The 17759-nt window shown below is 43.3% G+C and overlaps 1 protein-coding gene across 1 annotated transcript in view; it reads left to right on the top strand.

Moving 5' to 3' along the window:
- The window catches only part of LOC148368122 (THAP domain-containing protein 6-like), a 24298-nt gene extending 6539 nt beyond the window's left edge, over positions 1 to 17759 (top strand). The window contains exons 2-4 of the mRNA XM_088334846.1: positions 7867 to 8065; positions 15654 to 15773; positions 15895 to 17759. Of these exons, the coding sequence (XP_088190972.1) occupies positions 7867 to 8065; positions 15654 to 15773; positions 15895 to 16071 (496 nt within the window). The 3' untranslated portion in view covers positions 16072 to 17759. The remainder of the gene's footprint in view (positions 1 to 7866; positions 8066 to 15653; positions 15774 to 15894) is intronic.

Below are 17759 nucleotides of genomic sequence, written 5' to 3'. Positions count from 1 at the left end.
TTATTTTGAGGATTGGAAAAAAGGTGCATGACCTGCCCCTAATCGGGACAACAAAAAGAGTGCAATAAAACGCAACATGCGTTTATAAAATAAAATTCCAACCTTTTGAAAAGGCAAAGCATTAAAAAAATCACATTATTACAGTTAAAGATTTATGTGCAGTCATTTTTCTCTTTTCCTTTGGGTCCATGCAGATCACGCATACACACTCTGGTTTGCCACCTGCGCGGTTCTTTAAAAGGGGCGGGTATTGAGCCGCTCAGCCTGGCTCTCAGTGAGAGCCTCTCACTCAGGGGACACAGGAGAGGAGATAAGAAAAGAAGAAATCAAGGAAAAATGCACAAACTATCTTAACAGGTTCAACAAAACCTAATGTAGCAGAATATAAATACACAACAGAACAAACGTAACTCCTTACTACCCACCTCTCTATTATTGTCACATTTATTTTGCAATTTGGATTTCGATTTTTTTTTTATCAAAGCTGGTGATCTAACGCGAGAGTAATTGGAGGTTGCAACAATACCGCTAGTTTACTGGCTGGAAAAATTCAAATTGAATTATTTGCAGTCAGCAGTCACTCTGTTTTGAACAAATAAACATTTTTTCCAGCAAGTGGATGCTTTAAAGTGCAGTAGTTGTCAAAATGGGTCACTCTGCAATTTTCTTTTGATACAAGTCGACTAGAATGAAAATTATACAACAAAAAGTTTGAAAAACTGTCACTGGTGACCAGGAGCGATTTTAGGTTTAGAGCTTTGGGGTGCTTAGCTCTTAGAATGTCTGTCTGTTTTTATTTCATTTAAAGCACAGGTGTCAAACAGGCCTGATCAGGCTTGCCAAGGGTTTTGATCCAGCCTGCAAGACAACACTAAGAGAAGTGCAAGAGAAAAATGAGCTGCAGGTTTAAATAGGTCCTCTTGATTATCTCATTCTCTCTCTCTCTCTCTTCCTGTATGTTTTCTCTCCCCTCTTTATATATCTTTCTTTTTCTCTATACTTCTCACGCCCCCTCTTTCTCTATCTCTCAGTATCCCCCTTTCTCTCTCACTCTATCCCTCTTGTTTTTCCTCACTTTCTTTTTCTCTTTCTCACTCACTTTCTTTCCCCCTCTTTCACATGCTCACTCTTTCACTCTAACGTTCTTTCTTTTTTCTTTTTTCTTTCTTTTTCCTCTTTCTCTCGTTCTCTCTCTCTTCCTCTCATCTATTTTCCTCTGTCTCCTGATTATTCTCTATTTGGCACTACCCTTCTTTTTCCCATATTCTCTCTCTTTCTCACCCCTCTTTTTCTCTTTCTCCTGTGCACTCTTTCTCTCTATTTTCTTTTCTGTGTCTTTCTTTCTCCTTTTTCATTCTTTCTCTTCAGCTCTATTTTTTTCTCCTCTTGTTTTCACATTTTCTCTCTCTATTGTGTGCTCTTTATTTCTGTCACGCTTTCTTCCAGCTAAAATGAGTTTGACACCCCAGACTTAAAGTGATTAAGGATCTTTTAACACTGTTCAATAGTGTCACTTCCCATTAGTGAACATCACATTCCTATTAATACACCATGCCCAGTTTTTTTCTCATTTATTTCTATTAGAGTACACACGTACATAAATCAATTTTCTTTCCTGGCTTATTCTGTTTTTACCCCATCATCCTGTCTTCCTTTTTCTTATTTCGCTTCCTTTCCACTAACAAGTAAGTCGTATACTGTATATCCATTGATCCATTATCTGCACCGCTTATCCTCAATAGGGTCGCAGCGGTGCTGGATCCCGTCCCATCCCGACTTTAAGCAGTGGAAAGGGGAAACCCTGAACTGGTTGCCTGACAGTCGCAGGGCACACAGAGACAGACAACTCACTCGCTTATTCACATCTAGGGACAATTAGGGCCAGCCAATTAACCTGACATGCATGGTTTTGGGAATGTGAGAGGAAACCGGAGTGCCTGGAAGAAACCCAAGAAGGACCGGGGAGAACATGCAAACTCCGGTTGCTGGAATTGAACCCTGCACCTCCGCACCGTGGGGCTGCACACTAACTATCCATCTGCCGTGCTGCTAAGTAAAAAATAATAAGATGCTTGGGGTTGTCCATCGATTCGATGATGACCATCTTCTTTTAATTGTGAGTCTGCTGATGTTTGAACAGTCCGATCCTGGATCCACTGATGCGGTTACAGACAGAGCATGTGAAGGGGGTGCTGGAGGGAGCAGGGGTGGCCTGGCGAGCATGTCTCTTTGCACGCTTTGCTGCACGGTGTTGCATGCGCTGTACCTCCATGTAATCCACTCCCTGTGAGCAGTGGGAGCGCCAGAGGTCTCGGCAGGAAGCAAGTTCCTCCAGTGAGGAGGGGTTTATCCGACATCTCTTCAGGATGTTCTTCATTTGGTCTTTGAACCGCTTCTTCTGCCCACCAGCACTGCGTTGGCCTAGATGTAACTGACCATAGAGGATACGGCGTGGCAGTCTGTGGCTGGGCATTCGAACAACATGCCCCAGCCACCTGAGTTGGCGTTGGGCCATAATGGATTCCATGCTGCAGCTGCCTGCCCTCTCCAACACCTCTGTTTGTGGCACTCGGTCCCTCCATGTGATGCCAAGGATCTTCTGAAGACATCTTACATGGAAGGTCTCGAGGCTCTTCAGATGGCGGCTGTAGATAGTCCATGCCTCTCATCCATACAGTAATGTAGTGATGCATACAGCTCTGTAGACCAGCATTTTGGTGTGGAGTCTAAGGTTGTTGTTTTGAAAGACCCTTCTCCTTAGTTGACCGAAAGATGCTGATGCTTGCTTGAGACGGCTCTGGATCTCATCATCCAATGAGCAGGTGTCAGACACTATGCTCCCCAGATATTTGAAGGTGGGCACCATGAGCAGGTGTTGCCCTGCTGCAGTGAGGATTATTGGGTTTGGTAAGAGGTCAGCACTGGACTGACAGAGTACCTCTGTCTTCTGGGTGTTGATCGTCAGTCCCATTCTGGGGTATGCAGTTACAGCTGCCGAGAGAATGTTTTGCAGAGCCTCCAGTGTATGGGCAACCAGGGCACAGTCATCAGCATACTGTAGCTCAATGATGGTCTCTGAAGTCAGTTTGGTAGTTGCCAGTAGCCTCCTGATGTTAAACAGGTTACCATCAACCCTGAAGTTGATGGTAACTCCAGCCTGCTTCTCCATCCTTCTACGTAGCAGTGTTGTAAGACAGACGAGGAAGATGTTGAAGAGAACTGGAGCCAGCACACAGCCTTGCCTCACTCCAGTTTCGACACCAAAGGGCTCTGAGCCGTGTCTTCCAACTACCACTCTGGCCGTCATCCCTGAATGGAACTGTGCAAGAATGGTGAGAAACTTGGGTGGACACCCAAATCTTTTCAGGACTTGCCACAGTAGGTCCCTGTTCACTGTGTCAAATGCCTTTGAGAGATCGACAAAGGCGATGAACAAGTCCTTGTGCTGCTCCCGGCATTTCTCTTGGAGCTGACGTGTCATAAAGATCATGTCGACTGTTCCCCTGTCCTTTCGAAAACCACACTGTGACTCTGGGATGACGCGTTCCGATATTGTGGAGATGAGTCTGCGGAGCATGACCTTGGCAAGGACCTTTCCAGCAGTGGCCAACAAAGAGATACCCCTACTGTTGGAGCAGATGGATTTATCTCCTTTATTCTTGAAGATGGTCACAATGTTCGCATCTTTCCACAGTTGCGGGACACACTCTCGTCTCCACACCTCTGAAATGTATTGAAACAGTGTCCATGTACAGAGGTAGCCTCCTACCTTGAGAAGTTCAGCTGGAATGTTATCAGGTCCAGGGGATTTATTGTTTTTCAGGGTTTTGACTGCATGCAGGATTTCATTGAAAGTTGGCGGGAGGTCGAGGTCTGGCAATGTAGCATGTTCAGGGAGCTCTGAAAGGACAGTTGGGTCCACTGGGGTGGGCTGGTTGAGCAGGGTGTTGAAATGCTCAGCCCACCGCTCCACTATCATAGTCTGATCCTTGATTAGAGATGTTCCGTCAGCAGATCTAACAGGTGCCAGGGAGCAGTTTCTGGGGCCATAGATGGTTTTTACTGCATCATAGAAACTGTGCATATCGCTTCTATCAGCGTGTGACTGGATTTCATTGGCTTTTGAGATCCACCACTCATCTTGCAGTTTTCTGAGAGTTCTCTGGGCCTCGGAACGAAGGGCTTGCCATAGCTTTTTATAAAATTGAGATTGTGGGTTGTTCAGGGTGGCTCTGTGCGCCTTGTGCATTCTGTCCAGGAGGGTTGAGATCTCTCCGGCATTCTGGTCAAACCAGTCCTGGTGTTTTTTAGTTTTAAAACCCACGGTTTGGGCTGCATTGTCAAAGAGGGTGGTAGATATATAGGTCCACTTCTCATCCATCCCAGCCTCTGACATGACCAGCTGCTCAATGTTTGCCAGCCTCTCAGCTAGAGAGCAACGGAAGTTGTCAAGGGTGTCGCTACTGGAGAGTTTGGCACAGTTGAGTGTCTTCCTCTTTGAACCACCCTGACGTGCTAGGGGCCGGACATGCATTCTGACCTTTGTCAGAATCATGCGGTGGTCGGTCCAGCAGTCTGCCCCACGCATAGCTCTTGTAATGAGCACGTCCTTCAGGTCAGCCCTCCTCACGATCGCGTAGTCGATCAGGTGCCAGTGTTTGGACCTGGGATGCATCCAGGATGCCTTATATTTATTCTTTTGTTGGAAGATGGTGTTTGTGATGGTAAGGTTATGTTCCGTGCACAGACTAAGAAGTCTGATGCCATTGGAATTAACTTTTCCAATGTCATGGGCACCAATCACACCATTCCAGTTTTGCAAGTTCTTTCCGACTCTTGCATTGAAATCACCAAGCAGCATGATTTTGTCATTCCTCGGGATGTGACTGAGGATGTCATCGAGTGCCTGGTAGAAGCGATCCTTCTCTTCATCATTCGATGGCAGTGTTGGTGCATAGGCACTAACTAATGTGACATGTCTGCATTTTGCAAGTGGAATGCGAAGAGTCATTAGTCTTTCACTGACACCCACTGGTGACTCTGTGAGCTTCAGCAGTAGGGTGTTCTTAATTGCAAAACCAACTCTGTGAAGATGGTGTCCGCCCATGGGGTATCCCTTCCAAAAGAATGTATAACCCTCCCCCTCTTCATTGAGTGAGCCTTCCTCAAGGAGTCTGGTCTCGCTGAGTGCTGCCACATCCACATTATATCGCTTTAGCTCGTTGGCAATGAGTGCTGTTCTGCGCTGTGGTCTGTCCAGACTGGTATCCAGGAGTGTCCTTATGTTCCATGCTGCAATTCTAAATGCTATTGTTTTTCGACCGCATAGTGGAATGTCCCTACAGGCGCGGTTTCCTGTCCGGGTACTGTGCTGAGTGGGCAATCTTTAGGCCACCATTTCTAGGCCTTTCCCCAATTGGGGTGAGCAGTGCGGCCACTAAATAGTGCTGCTCAGACGCACAGGGGTCTGCCGGAAACAGCTGCCACTCAATCCCAGCTGCTAACGACCCTTGCCCTGTGCCGCTGACGTGCAGAGGTCCAGCTACGAGCTTCCAGCGCATTCAAACCTGCTCCCGTCACTGGATACTCCATCGCCGCCAGACTTTTGTGGTCGGAGACTCAGGTAAAAGAGGATACCTGCGCAATGATGTTTTTTAAAGTGGCGTAAGGGGTGCGCTTTCCCCAACGTCACTATCTTGATTATAAAGAAGATGGTTCCAGTGGCAAGGGAGACCCCTTCCTACAACTGCAGGCGGCTGCCGGGATCCAAGTCTGTGGGAAACCGCCTCAAAGCGTGCCGCCACCAGCTTTTGGATCACTCTTAGTCTGGACTCTACCCTTCGACCTGTTCGGCTTGGGTAACCCTGCCAGGAGTACGAGACTCCCGCCGACATAGCTCTAGGGGTCATGGAGACGCACAAAGTGCCCCACCACGATAAGGTGGTGATCCGTCGGGACACAAAAAATAATAAGATAACATATGATCTACATATCTGTCCTCAAATAAGTTTTATTACCAACAACATAAGTATTCAGTATTATAAAAATCCAAGCGGTGCTCAGAATCAAATTGAATGAACCATTTCGCAGCAGTGGGGTTTTTCCGACGCGGCAATGTTCAAATTATTGTTTTCTTTTACTTTTTATAATTTGTTATCTCTCCGCGACCATAGTGAGGATAAGCGGCGCAGAAAATAAATGAATGAATTTTTTTTTTTTTTTTTCATCATCTTCATATTTTAGTCCATCCTGTCATTTATTAGGGAAAAATAGTTTTTAAAATGATATAATTTCGAGCTGTGCTTGGGAGGAATTTGGGCTGGTTATGCCCAAAGTGTTATATAATGGTAAATAGTTTGCATTTACATAGCGCTTTTCAAGTCACTGAAGACCTCCCATAGCACTTTTACCATATGCTTTACTCTTACCCATTCACACTTATTCACACATTGATGGCCAAAGACAGCCATGCGTTCAGTGTCTTGCCCAAGGACGCTTCGACAATTAACCCGTAGTAGCCAGGATTTCCAATAGCCAGAGGTTGAGCTTCACTCATGTTTTCGAAGCAAATTGTTGGCATAAAGGGACCCTTGTGTAATATTTGGCCACTAGAATAGAATAGAATAGAATATACCTTTATTGTCATTGTTACAAAATGGGTTAACATATTGTGACAACGAAATTGGGCATGACACTGCAGTTTTACACATTCACAGTGAGGTATGAGCCAAGAAGATAAAGGAACAGAGAAGATAAGGTTATAAAACAAGGGGGATAAGGCTATAGTTATAATTTACATGGTATTTACACAAGAAATGTCGGCATGTGGGATGTTACATACAGTGTTGTCGTGATACTAGATGTTGATGTATTGTGTTGTGCAACTGAAAATAAGTGCTTCAAAGCACAAGAAAGATTGAGGGTTTTTTTTTTGTTTATGGGGTGTACCCGTATCAGCAAGATGACGGATAATCATGTCAGCCCTCTCTAGGACAGCCTCAAGTAATGTCAGCATTCAAATTAATATTTTTTTTAATTCAATTTTTTTTTGTGCTATGAGTCGCTAAATAATAGACATTGACACTTTAAGCCTGGTGCAACCACACTTTTTTGAAATTTAGCTCTATGTGTTGGCCAAAAGAGGGATGGGCATCACCAGGCTGTACTTGCTCAAGACACACCAAAGGAAATTGTGCTCCTACAGCCCATGTGGTTAAGGAATCCAACCAACCAATGTTCATCCTATTGTGGGAGCTTGTGTCTCTGCACTCTATAAGAGCACTGAAAAAGTGATATCATTGTTATTATTATTTTTATGATCTGTCAGTCCAGGGGCGTTACCAAGGATCCACAGGGGTGGGTAGTCCCCACCCATGGACACGCTCTGCTCACCCAAAGAAAACTGAAATGTTTTGTGTAGTGAGAAAAATGGATACAAAAAATACAAAAACAAAGAAAAAATCAAATATAATACAAAAGTAAAAAGACAGAAAAAAAACAAGAAAAGAGAAGTAAAAAGCAGGGATTCACGCATATGCAACAGATTGCCAGGTACAACTCTGGGAGCGACAAATAGCAGCACATTCTGTACTGTATTTTTGACTTGGTATCCTGATTTGCCTTTGGAACGAGAGGCAATATTTTCCCGTTCAGGTACAATTATTGTATGTAGAGACATTTTTAAGTGGAGCTAGAAATGAATAATATACAAATGCACTGTTTTTTTTTTTTTTTTTGAGAAAATGCAGTACACAGCATTTCATGAGCAGAATAATTATAATTTTTTTCTTCCTCTTTATCTTTTTTAATGATGCTGATGTCTACTGGTGTATTTACATTTCTGTCTACTCTTCTTACTCATTTTAGGTTTCCCAAAGATGAAAACTTGAGGAGAAAGTGGGAAAAGGTTATGAGGAGGAAGGATTTTACTGCCACAGAAGAATCTGTCCTGTGCAGTCAACATTTCAGAAGTCGTGATTTTGACAGAACTGGGCAGATTTGCAGGATCCGAATTGGTGCAGTTCCAGCATTTTTTAATTTCCCTGACCGGCCTCCACAAATACCGGTATGTTTACAATGATGTGGAGCAGGGGCGTTACCAGAGGGGGACAGGGGTGGGCAGTGCCTACTCAAAGATACGATCTGCCCACCCAAAGAAAAGTGGATGTTAAAAAGATGAAACAAAAGAAGAAAAACACAAAACGGAAAATTAAGAACAAAAAAATGGAAAAAAGTGGAAAAGCTAGGAAAAAATAAAATTCCTGCGAATAATGGCGAAACGAGTTTGTGGGTCTAGCGGGGCGGTAGGTTGAGGGAGGGCAGAGCCTAATTTAGCCTACTCGTCTGCAAGGTCGTTACCCAGGAGGTTGCAGTGACCCGGGACCCAGATAAGCCGGATGCTCTTGGATGGGGAGAAGGCCGCAATTGAGGAGTTAAGGGACAGGAGCGAGGGGTCTGTTATATTAGGGTTGGAGAGAGCTTGGGGGAGGGACTTGCAATCCGTGATGATGAAGGCTGAGGACCAGTCGTTATTGTGGTGGAGCCAGGTGATTGCAGCGATCATGGCAGACTTTTCGGCCTGAAAAGAACTGCTAAAGGCCCCGGTTGGCGCATGCCAGGAATGGATTAGTGTGTTGCCTTTAAAGACGACCACTCCGGCTCCTCCATTCTCTGTACCGTTGAGGGTGGAGCCATCGGTCTGTTGGGCCCAGATCCCCAAGTGTTTCCTCTGCAGTGGCAAGTTGTTGGGCAGGGGATGCGGACTTTGGGACGGGGGTGAAATGGATGGGTGGTGGGGGTGCCAGAGGCCACGGAATATTAGGGTCATGTACAGACTCCGAGTCCACTGGCGTGAGGTTGAAAGAGGATAAAATGGAGGTTGTAGAATTACGCCAGTCCTCTCTCTTGAGGCGTTTAGGACCGTGCTTTTGGAGGAGTACTCTCCTGTCATCGTTGGGAGGGAGGTGGAACCATTCATCAGCTTTCCTAAGGCTGGCAAGCTGAAGTCGGGAGGAGAGCGGTGGGAGCTGGGCTTCATGGAGGACAGCGTCGATGGGAGTAGATCGAAGTTGGCCCGTAATTGCTCGAGCCGCGTCCGATTGTGCCCTTTCCAGTTTCTGGATATTGGTGTTGGAGGCCCAGGGCGCCCAGGCAGGAGCTTCATATTCAGCGAGCGATCTGACGGTGGCAATGTAGATTGTCCGCATCTCCAAGGGCTGCCATCCCTAAGACGTGCTGGTCAGTTGTCGCAGGAGATTGGATCGTTGCTTCATGACTTGGCTCAAGTGCTGGACATGCTCGTTGAAGGTCAGTCGGCGATCGTATCGAACCCCCAGGAAAGTAGGAGTAGAATTCATCTTGAGTCTTGAACCCCCTACAGTTTGGGCACCAAGAGGATTCAGCAGCGTCTATGGAAAAGAAGGCGACTTCTGACTTCGCCGTGTTGAGGGTGAGATGATTAATAGTGGCCCATTGGTTGACTTTGGCCGCCTCTGACTATAGTCTCACCGCCACTTCTTCTTTATTGCGGTCGCTACAGACCAGCGCCAAGTCATCAGCATAGCCGGAGACGAGGGTGGAGGATTCGAAAGAATCTAGCAGGTCGTTGATGTAGATGGTAAAGAGGAGTGGAGATAAAACAGAGCCTTGGGGGAGGCCTCCTTTGAACGTCCGGCAGCGTCCTGTAGTCCCATTAACCCTCACACGTGCCGTACGATTGGTGAACCAGGCCTTAATCCACTCAACAAACCGGAGAGGTACGCCAATGTTCAGCATCTTTTGGAGGAGATTGGCACGCCACACTTGGTCGTACGCCTTGCTGAAATCGAAGAAGGCAGCAATAGAGCGCAGACGTTGTGTTGACTGGAACCCATCCATGATGAATTGAGACAATCTGAAGCATTGGTCAGTGGTGCAGCGGCCTTTCCGGAAGCCTGCCTGCCATAGGCTCAGAATCCCATGATCCTCAAGCCATTTTGACAGGCGGTTCACAATGAGTCGTTCCATAGTTTTGCTGATTGTTGAAGTGAGGGCGATTGGATGGTAACTCACGATGAGTTGAGGGTCTTTGCCTTTTTGTGGTACGGGATGATCTCCGCTGTGCGCCAGGACTGGGGGCACCACTGTGCGGTTAGGCTGGTGTTGATAAGTTGGAGAAGGATGGGGAGTGCAGCTGGGGGCAGATATTTTAGCATCTCAGGGGCAATTCCATCTGGGCCAGCAGCTTTTCCTGGTTTGAGTTGGTGGAGTGCACGGCGGAGCTCATCAAGAGTAAATGGGCACTCGAGCCATTGCCGAGGGGAAGCCTATAGTCTACGAGCATCTCTTCGAAGCCCTCGTACGGTCCTCCTACTCGACTTCTCACTCTTGCGCCCACTCACTCTTGCGTATCGATGACGAAAGCCGTCGCCTTGGCCTTGTCTGAGGCATATTCACGGTTGTTATACTTGAGCGATTCATTGGTTTGTTGTGATGGGAGACTGGATAGTGACTTCACTACGGCCCAAGCTTGTTTGGAGTCCTTGGTCTCTGAAATCTTTTTGAGGATGAGATGCCAAGCAGTGCGTTTAGCCTCGATGGTTTTCTCTGCTACTTCTCTGCATTTCTGCAGGTAGGTCTTTCTGGTAGCCGCATTCAGGTTGTGTCTTAGCCGATTCCTTTCCTTGATGAGTTGTTTTAATTCCCCATTCATCCAAGGAATGTTGTTTGGGCGGAAGACCTTTTTGGGGACAGCTTCTTCCGCTGCGTCTGTGAGGAGGTCGGTGAATGCGTTGAGAAAGTCTTTTGGGGGCGCAGAGAGACCAATGTTGGGGAGGTCTCGAAGAATAGCTCCTTTGTACTTCCCCCAATCCCCTTTCTTGAAGTTAGGTGTGACTCGGCGCCTTTCCGGCTCGCTTTTGAACTTCTCTTTCCATTTAACCAGGAGCGGCAGGTGGATAGAGGAGAGCTCGACGAGGGGGGCCCAGCTGCAGGATTCCGCGGTGAGCGGATCCGCGATTGTTAAGTCTGGGGCGCTTAGATTACTTCTTTCCAGGTGATGGGAGTAGCGTGTTGGGGAGCCATCATTCAGGAGATACTGATCTTCCCAGTAGATGTTGCTGTATTATGTCGTACCACCGAAAGCGAGTGCTAAAAGCACAACAGAAGGAGACAAAATAGGGAGACTCAAAGCAACCATAATGAACCATAATACTTTCGAGAAGAAGAGAAATTAGAACAAAAAAGAAAAGGGAAAAATTAAGAAAATAAGAATCAAAACCGAAAGTAAAGCTCAAGAAAAAAGGAAAAGAAAAAGAGAAGAATTTTAAAAAGGAAAACAAAAAGGAAAGAAAATTACTTTTTCTTTTTTTTCTTTTACTCTTTTTTTTTCTTTTCTTTATTTACTTTTTCTTTTTCTCCTTTTTCTTACTTTTGCCTTCTTTCCCCCTATTTTTAATTTGTATCCCACGTTTTTTTCACTCTTTGTCTTATTTGTTCTCTCCTATTTTTTTTAATTCCTTTTGAAAAACATCAATTTTGTCTTGGAATTGGAAGAAAAAGGGAGCTTTTTGTGGAAAAGCCCATTTGGTTCAACCTCACTCGGATCCAGCAGCCCCCAACTCAATTGAGTTTGAGATTCCTGAATTAAATCAAGTAAAATAAATCAAGTCTGCATAAAAGTGATGCTCTGCTCTGGTAGTTTCACCTTGCCATTGCATTTTTTTCTTCCCTCGTGGCTAATGGCATCTCATATTAGTTTGTATGGTGTTGTCATGTGAAGCGTTGGTGAAGAGACCAAAATGCCAGGCACTGGTAAAATTGGCTTTGAAAGTGCTTAAAAAGGGTTGAATTTAGCCATGATAAAGGTGTTGTAACACCAAGAGACCGACAACCATGACCCCACAAGTTCATTCCAAGGGACAATTGTTACTTGCCAATTGACCTCTCACTCATTTTTAGTGTGAAGGAGGAAACAGGAATGCCTAGATTCTCTGGACTGTGAGGCAGACGTGCTAACTAGTCATCCAGTTAGTCTCCTTAATTAGATTAATCAAACAGAAGGATGTTTCTTATTCAAATAAACCAGGAAACCAGGAAATTGTTGTCATTAAAGCCCAATAATGCAGCATGACATCAAATGTTTCTGAGTCAGACTTGTAACCCTTGAAGCATCCATACATCCATTATCTGCACCGCTTATCCTCAGTAGGGCCACGGGGGTGCTGACACCCTGAACTGGTTGCTAGCCAGTCGCAGGGCACATGGAGACAGACACTGGCTTTATTAACACCAAGGGACATGTTAGACCGGCCAATTAACCTGACATTTATGTTTTTTGAATGTGGGAGGAAACCGGAGTGACCGGTGGCAACACCCTTGAAGCAAATTTATATATTTTTAAAAAACGGTCACAATATTGTTTGCGTCGACAATCCGTGTCTCCCCACATGCTCAACTTTTGTGACCAGGCAAAGTATTTGGACGAAGAAAAAAACAGGCTGAAGGGAAGCAGTTCAGTAGAGGATATTCATTAAAAAGTTAAAAAATAAAATAAAACAAAGTGCACTTCAGACCAAATGATAAGGAGAGCGTTCTCCCAACAAAGGGCAAGGAGAAGGTCTTGCTGCTACACCGAGCTCCTTTGACTTTGGTTTTCATTCGCACGAGACAATACAGTGCCCATTTAGTGGCCATATACCACACAATGTACCTTAAGGACACAATCCACTTTACTTCACATATTTTGTCGCCATAATGTGCATGTTATGGAAAACTGCACATTTACTTTCCTATAGAGCAGGGATCTGAACCTATGGCCCGCGAGCCATACAGTATATGGCTCTTCTCATGAGGACTAATTACTTGTGAGTCATATATATAAAATGGCTCAAAGATTAAATGGGACTTGGGCATTTTTTTCAATATATCCCCTCATGAAGAGCATAATGTCGCTCATGCGAAGACGAGAAAGTAATCAATGGGTTAGGTCAACATATTGGTATACTGTATACAGTTGTACGCAAAAGTTTGAGCACCCCTGATCATTTTCAAGATTTTCCTTTATGAATCATTGGTTGTTTGGATCAGAAATTTCAATTAAATATATAATATAGCAGACAAACACAGTGATATCTGAGAAGGGAAATGAAGTTCATAGGATTTACGGAAAGTGTGCAAAAATTACCTACTTAAACAACAGTAGGCAGGTGCATAGATTTGGGCACCCTTGTTGTTTTACTGATTTGAATAACTTTATACTAATTATTGGAACACAAAATTTGTTTAGTAAGCTCATTGACCCATGACCTACATACACAGGTGAAGCCAATCATGAGAAAGGGTATTTAACGGGGGCAGTTGCGAGCTGTTCTTTGCATCTTCTCTGATGAATGGCATCATGGGAGCCTCAGAACAACTGTCAAATGACCTAAAACATCAACATCATCATGGTTTAGGGGAAGGATACAAAAAGGGGAGGAATTTCAGCGGTCATTTTCCACTGTGAGGAACATAGTGAGGGAAATGGAAGAACACAGGCAGAGTTCTAGTTAAGGCCAAGAAAAATCTCTCAGATAAGTAGAGGCGAAGGATGGTGAGAACAGTCAGACTCAACCCACAGACCAGCTCCAAAGACCTACAACATCATCTTGCTGCAGATGGTGTCACTGCGCATCGTTCAACAATTCAGCGCACTTTGCACAAGGAGATGCTGTATGGGAGAGTAATGCAACAGAAGCCTTTTCTGCGCACATGCCACAAACAGAGTCGCTTGAGGTATGCTAAAGCACATTTGAACAAGCCAGCTTAATTTTGGAATAAGATACTGTGTACTGATGAAACTAAAATTGAGTTATTTGGACATAACAAGGGGCGGTATGCATGGCGGTAGAAGAACACAGCATTCCAAGACAAACACTTGCTACCCCCAGTGAAATTTGGTGGTGGTTCCATCATGCTGTGGGGCTGTGTGGCCAGTGTAGGTACTGGCAATCTTGTCAAAGTTGAATGTCGCATGGATTCCAGTCAGTATTAGCAGATTCTTGCGAACAATGTTCTTGAATCAGTGACAAAGCTGAAGTTGCGCCAGGGCTGGATACTTCAACAAGACAAAGACCCCAAACACTGCTCAAATTCTACTAAGGCATTGATGCAGAGGTACAAGTACAATGTTCTGGAATGGCCATCTCAGTCCCCAAATCTGTGGTGTGATTTAAAGCGGGGTGTCCATGCTTGGAAACCATTTTTCTGTTTGGGTGCGGAAATCTATGCACCTGCCTACTTTTGTTTAGGCAATTTTTGCACATTTTCTGTAAATCCTATAAACTACATTTCACGTCACAGAAATCACTGTGTTTGCCTGCTATTTGATATATTTAACTGAAAATGCTGATCCGAATAGCCAATGATTTGTAAAGAAAAATCTTAAATGATCGGGTGTGCCCAAACTTTTGCATACGACTATATAAGACACAATTTGAAATACAGTTTACAGTCAGGGTGTCACAACGACAGGCCCCGTTGTTGCTGTAGATTGCTAAATAATATTTTATATGGAAGCTCATTAAACAATCAATGTTCATTGTTGAGACACTCTAGAACGAAAAGGCACAGAACAAACTTGAACCCAAAACAAACATATTATCCATAAGCTTTGATTGGGCGTAGCTATACAGAGCGTGCGCGCACTCTTTCTCCTTTGCAGAATGCCGTCTGCACTGAAGGTAAACATTTTGGTATCCTCGTTTGCAGTGTTTTTTTTGTTTGTTTTTTCAAAAGAACTTTACTTGCATCTTGCTTTAAAAACTATTATTTTGGACAAAAATCACAGTCAAAATGAGCCTCAACACTCTTAAGTAACATTTAGAGGATGACAAGTTTAAAGTAGTTTATTTGTTGAATTTGGGCCAAAAGCTCTGTCAATATTATTTCATAGATTTTATCAAATCATCTCAGCTCACACAGTGAAGTAAAATTAATGAATGAATACCTTTTGTCTAGATGGCGGGTTTGTCTTTCGTCTTCAAATTTATGGTGTTGCTCTTTAAAAAAAAAAATCATCATTATTGTTTTTGGTTTTTTTTTTTGCTTGTTTTTATGGCTCTTTGGGTCAAAAAGCTTGCTGCCCCTTGCTGTAGTATGTGGAGAAGCCCAAATTTGTTGGCGATAGAAAGCATGTTCCCTCTGCCTTTGGGTCTGGCCTGGTCGGTCCAGAGCGTTTTGTTGACATGCCTGCTTTTGGAAAAACTTGAAATTGAAAAATATTTCATCGAGCTGTTTTAAGTATTTGCACGTCTTAGACCGCAACGTTATTGGCGGAAAAGGGACGGGATGAGTGTTTACCCAATCAGAATACAGAAGACCATTCACGGTAAAAGCCCGCAAAATGTATCTGCGATACAGTGAGGGATTACTGTATCCTTTATCTTCTGTCAAAGCAATATGATTGCAGTTGAATGGAACCTCCACAATAGTGGGGGGATTTTGTTTACTATACGAATATACACCTTTTTTAACGTTGGATGCTCCCTAAAATATGAATTTTTTTTATCTATTAATGTATTCATTTTAAAAACAATAATACTACAATGTTATTTTTCATATTTTAAAACACATTAAAAGTTTTTGACTGGGATGACGAATAAGCAAATGTATAAATATGCATTTGTTTTTATTAGCATGAAGAAGAAAAAAGGACCAGAAGAACTACACAAACTTCAATCAAAGCCCAGAAGGTTGTATCTTTTCCCAACTTTCAGAAAGTCCCCAAAAAGAAACCTTGGTTCAACATCAATCGTGTGAGTATTTGTACTCTCTAAACTTACACAAATAAATATATTGTTGCATCAAATGCATGATTTACAAATTACTCCTGCAACACCTTCCCCCAATCCTTTTTCTTTTGTTTGAACACACCAGGACCACAATTATTCCCTGCCTAGTTCCCCTGCTGCTCTAAAGGCCAAGTTCAACGCGGTTGCTGCCAGATTATGGAGTTTGGAGAAGCAAAAGCGAAATGCGCTGGTGCGAGAACGAAGGGCAAGGAACACTCTTATGTCTGTATTGCATACGGTGCATTGTCAACAAAATCTCTGAGACAAAAAATTCCAAGAAATAACAATTTTTGACCCCATTCAAATTCTCTTTCACGCAACCAAATTGGTGACTTATGAAGACATTGTTTCATTCATTGTATATACTTGACATAATTTTCAGTGCTGTGACAGAAAATTGTTTGGAAACTTAAAAATCAGTCTGTGGTGTGTACCGTGTGAGTGTTCTGACCTGCAAATTAACTCATTCACTATCAATGACGACTAAAGACATTGAAAATCCATTCTGAATTAAGTTTCATTAAGAGTTTGAGACGTCAATTTTTCATTTTTCATTTAGGTGCCATTGAGGGTTTAGACGCCAATTCTCATTTTTTTCTTTAAGGTAGGATCAATAAAGGCTTTCATGGCAATATCTGATATGTTCATCCTGGGATGATTTGGGGTTCATAAATTTTGGGGTGCTAAGCACTTTTTACCTGGGGAAAAAAAATCCCATCACTTGAAGCAGGGGTCCCAAACATGCGGCCCTCAGAGTTAGAAGTTGAGGCCCTGCCTTAATATATATGTTAAAAGGAAAGTATGTATTATTTGACCACTAGATATTGCTTCATGTCAGGCAGCCAAAAATGAAGAATAAAAAGCTTCCTGGACTCAAACTGACCAAAAAGAATAATTTTCTTCCCATTTTTTTTGCCCAGCCTTTCCCAACAATTTTGGGTTTTCGGCCGCTCTTTGAAGCAAAGTGGTAAAAAATTATGACAGCTCTTGCTGGGTGGGGCTCATTTTATGTTATATAAAGATATTTTAACCTTCGAAAAAAAACCACCATAAATATATTTCATGTTTTGTTTTTCTAAATATTTAACACTCCCCCGGATCAAAATGACCCACCAATATGTTGTAAAAACCCTACCTTGCCATTTTTTAACTTTAAATGTCATTACCTTTTTAGGAGTGGTCACAAAGGTAGAACAACTGAAATGTTTTAATACACATTTGCGTGTAAATTGCATCAAATATACAAACATATCCTTTAAAGTGAGGACATTAGGAAGGGTAATTCAATACTTTTTTTCGATGAATTGCATTTTTTACCACTAGGAGACACTCAATAATGCACTCTGTCCTTTTAAGTACAACCCGAGTGGAATATGGATCAATTTATTATAAATTGAATCATTTTGATTCTCAGTGTTTTTTTTTAATCTTATTTCGTGTAGGGAATAAAAAAATAATATTTGAGAACAGTGGAAAAGATTTATCAGAACTTTTTTGTGGCCCAACGTCACCCAGACCTTAGCTCCGGTGGCCCCTGAGCCAATTGAGTTTGAGATTTTACGTGACATGAGACTCACCTAGAGGGAGCTGACATGGTTGTCCGCCATCTTGCTGCTATGAGCACCCTCAAAAACGTGTGAAATGCAGGGCAAAAAAAAAAAAACTAAAATGGTGAAGTTTGGTCACTGAGTGTCCGTAGTTTGTAATCTTCTTTGAGGTTTTGAAGCATTCGTTATCAGTTATACTGGACCATGGATCTCATGGATAGTTTGAAAGTGAAAGGTACAGTATATTATTTTCCCACTAGATGTCGCTGTATTCTGTTGTGCCATCGAAAACGAGTGCTAAAAGCACACCGGAAGACTAAATGTAGAGATGTAAAGCAACCGAAAGGCACCTTATTACTTGGAGAAGGAAATAACAAAAAAATAAATGAAAAAATAAATTGAA

Source organism: Urocampus carinirostris, chromosome 4 (assembly GCF_059441175.1).
Source record: "Urocampus carinirostris isolate Australia breed hairy pipefish chromosome 4, RoL_Ucar_1.0, whole genome shotgun sequence".
Lineage (NCBI taxonomy): Eukaryota > Metazoa > Chordata > Actinopteri > Syngnathiformes > Syngnathidae > Urocampus > Urocampus carinirostris.
Note: the sequence above shows the minus strand (reverse complement) of the source record. Positions and strands in the feature narration are given on the sequence as shown.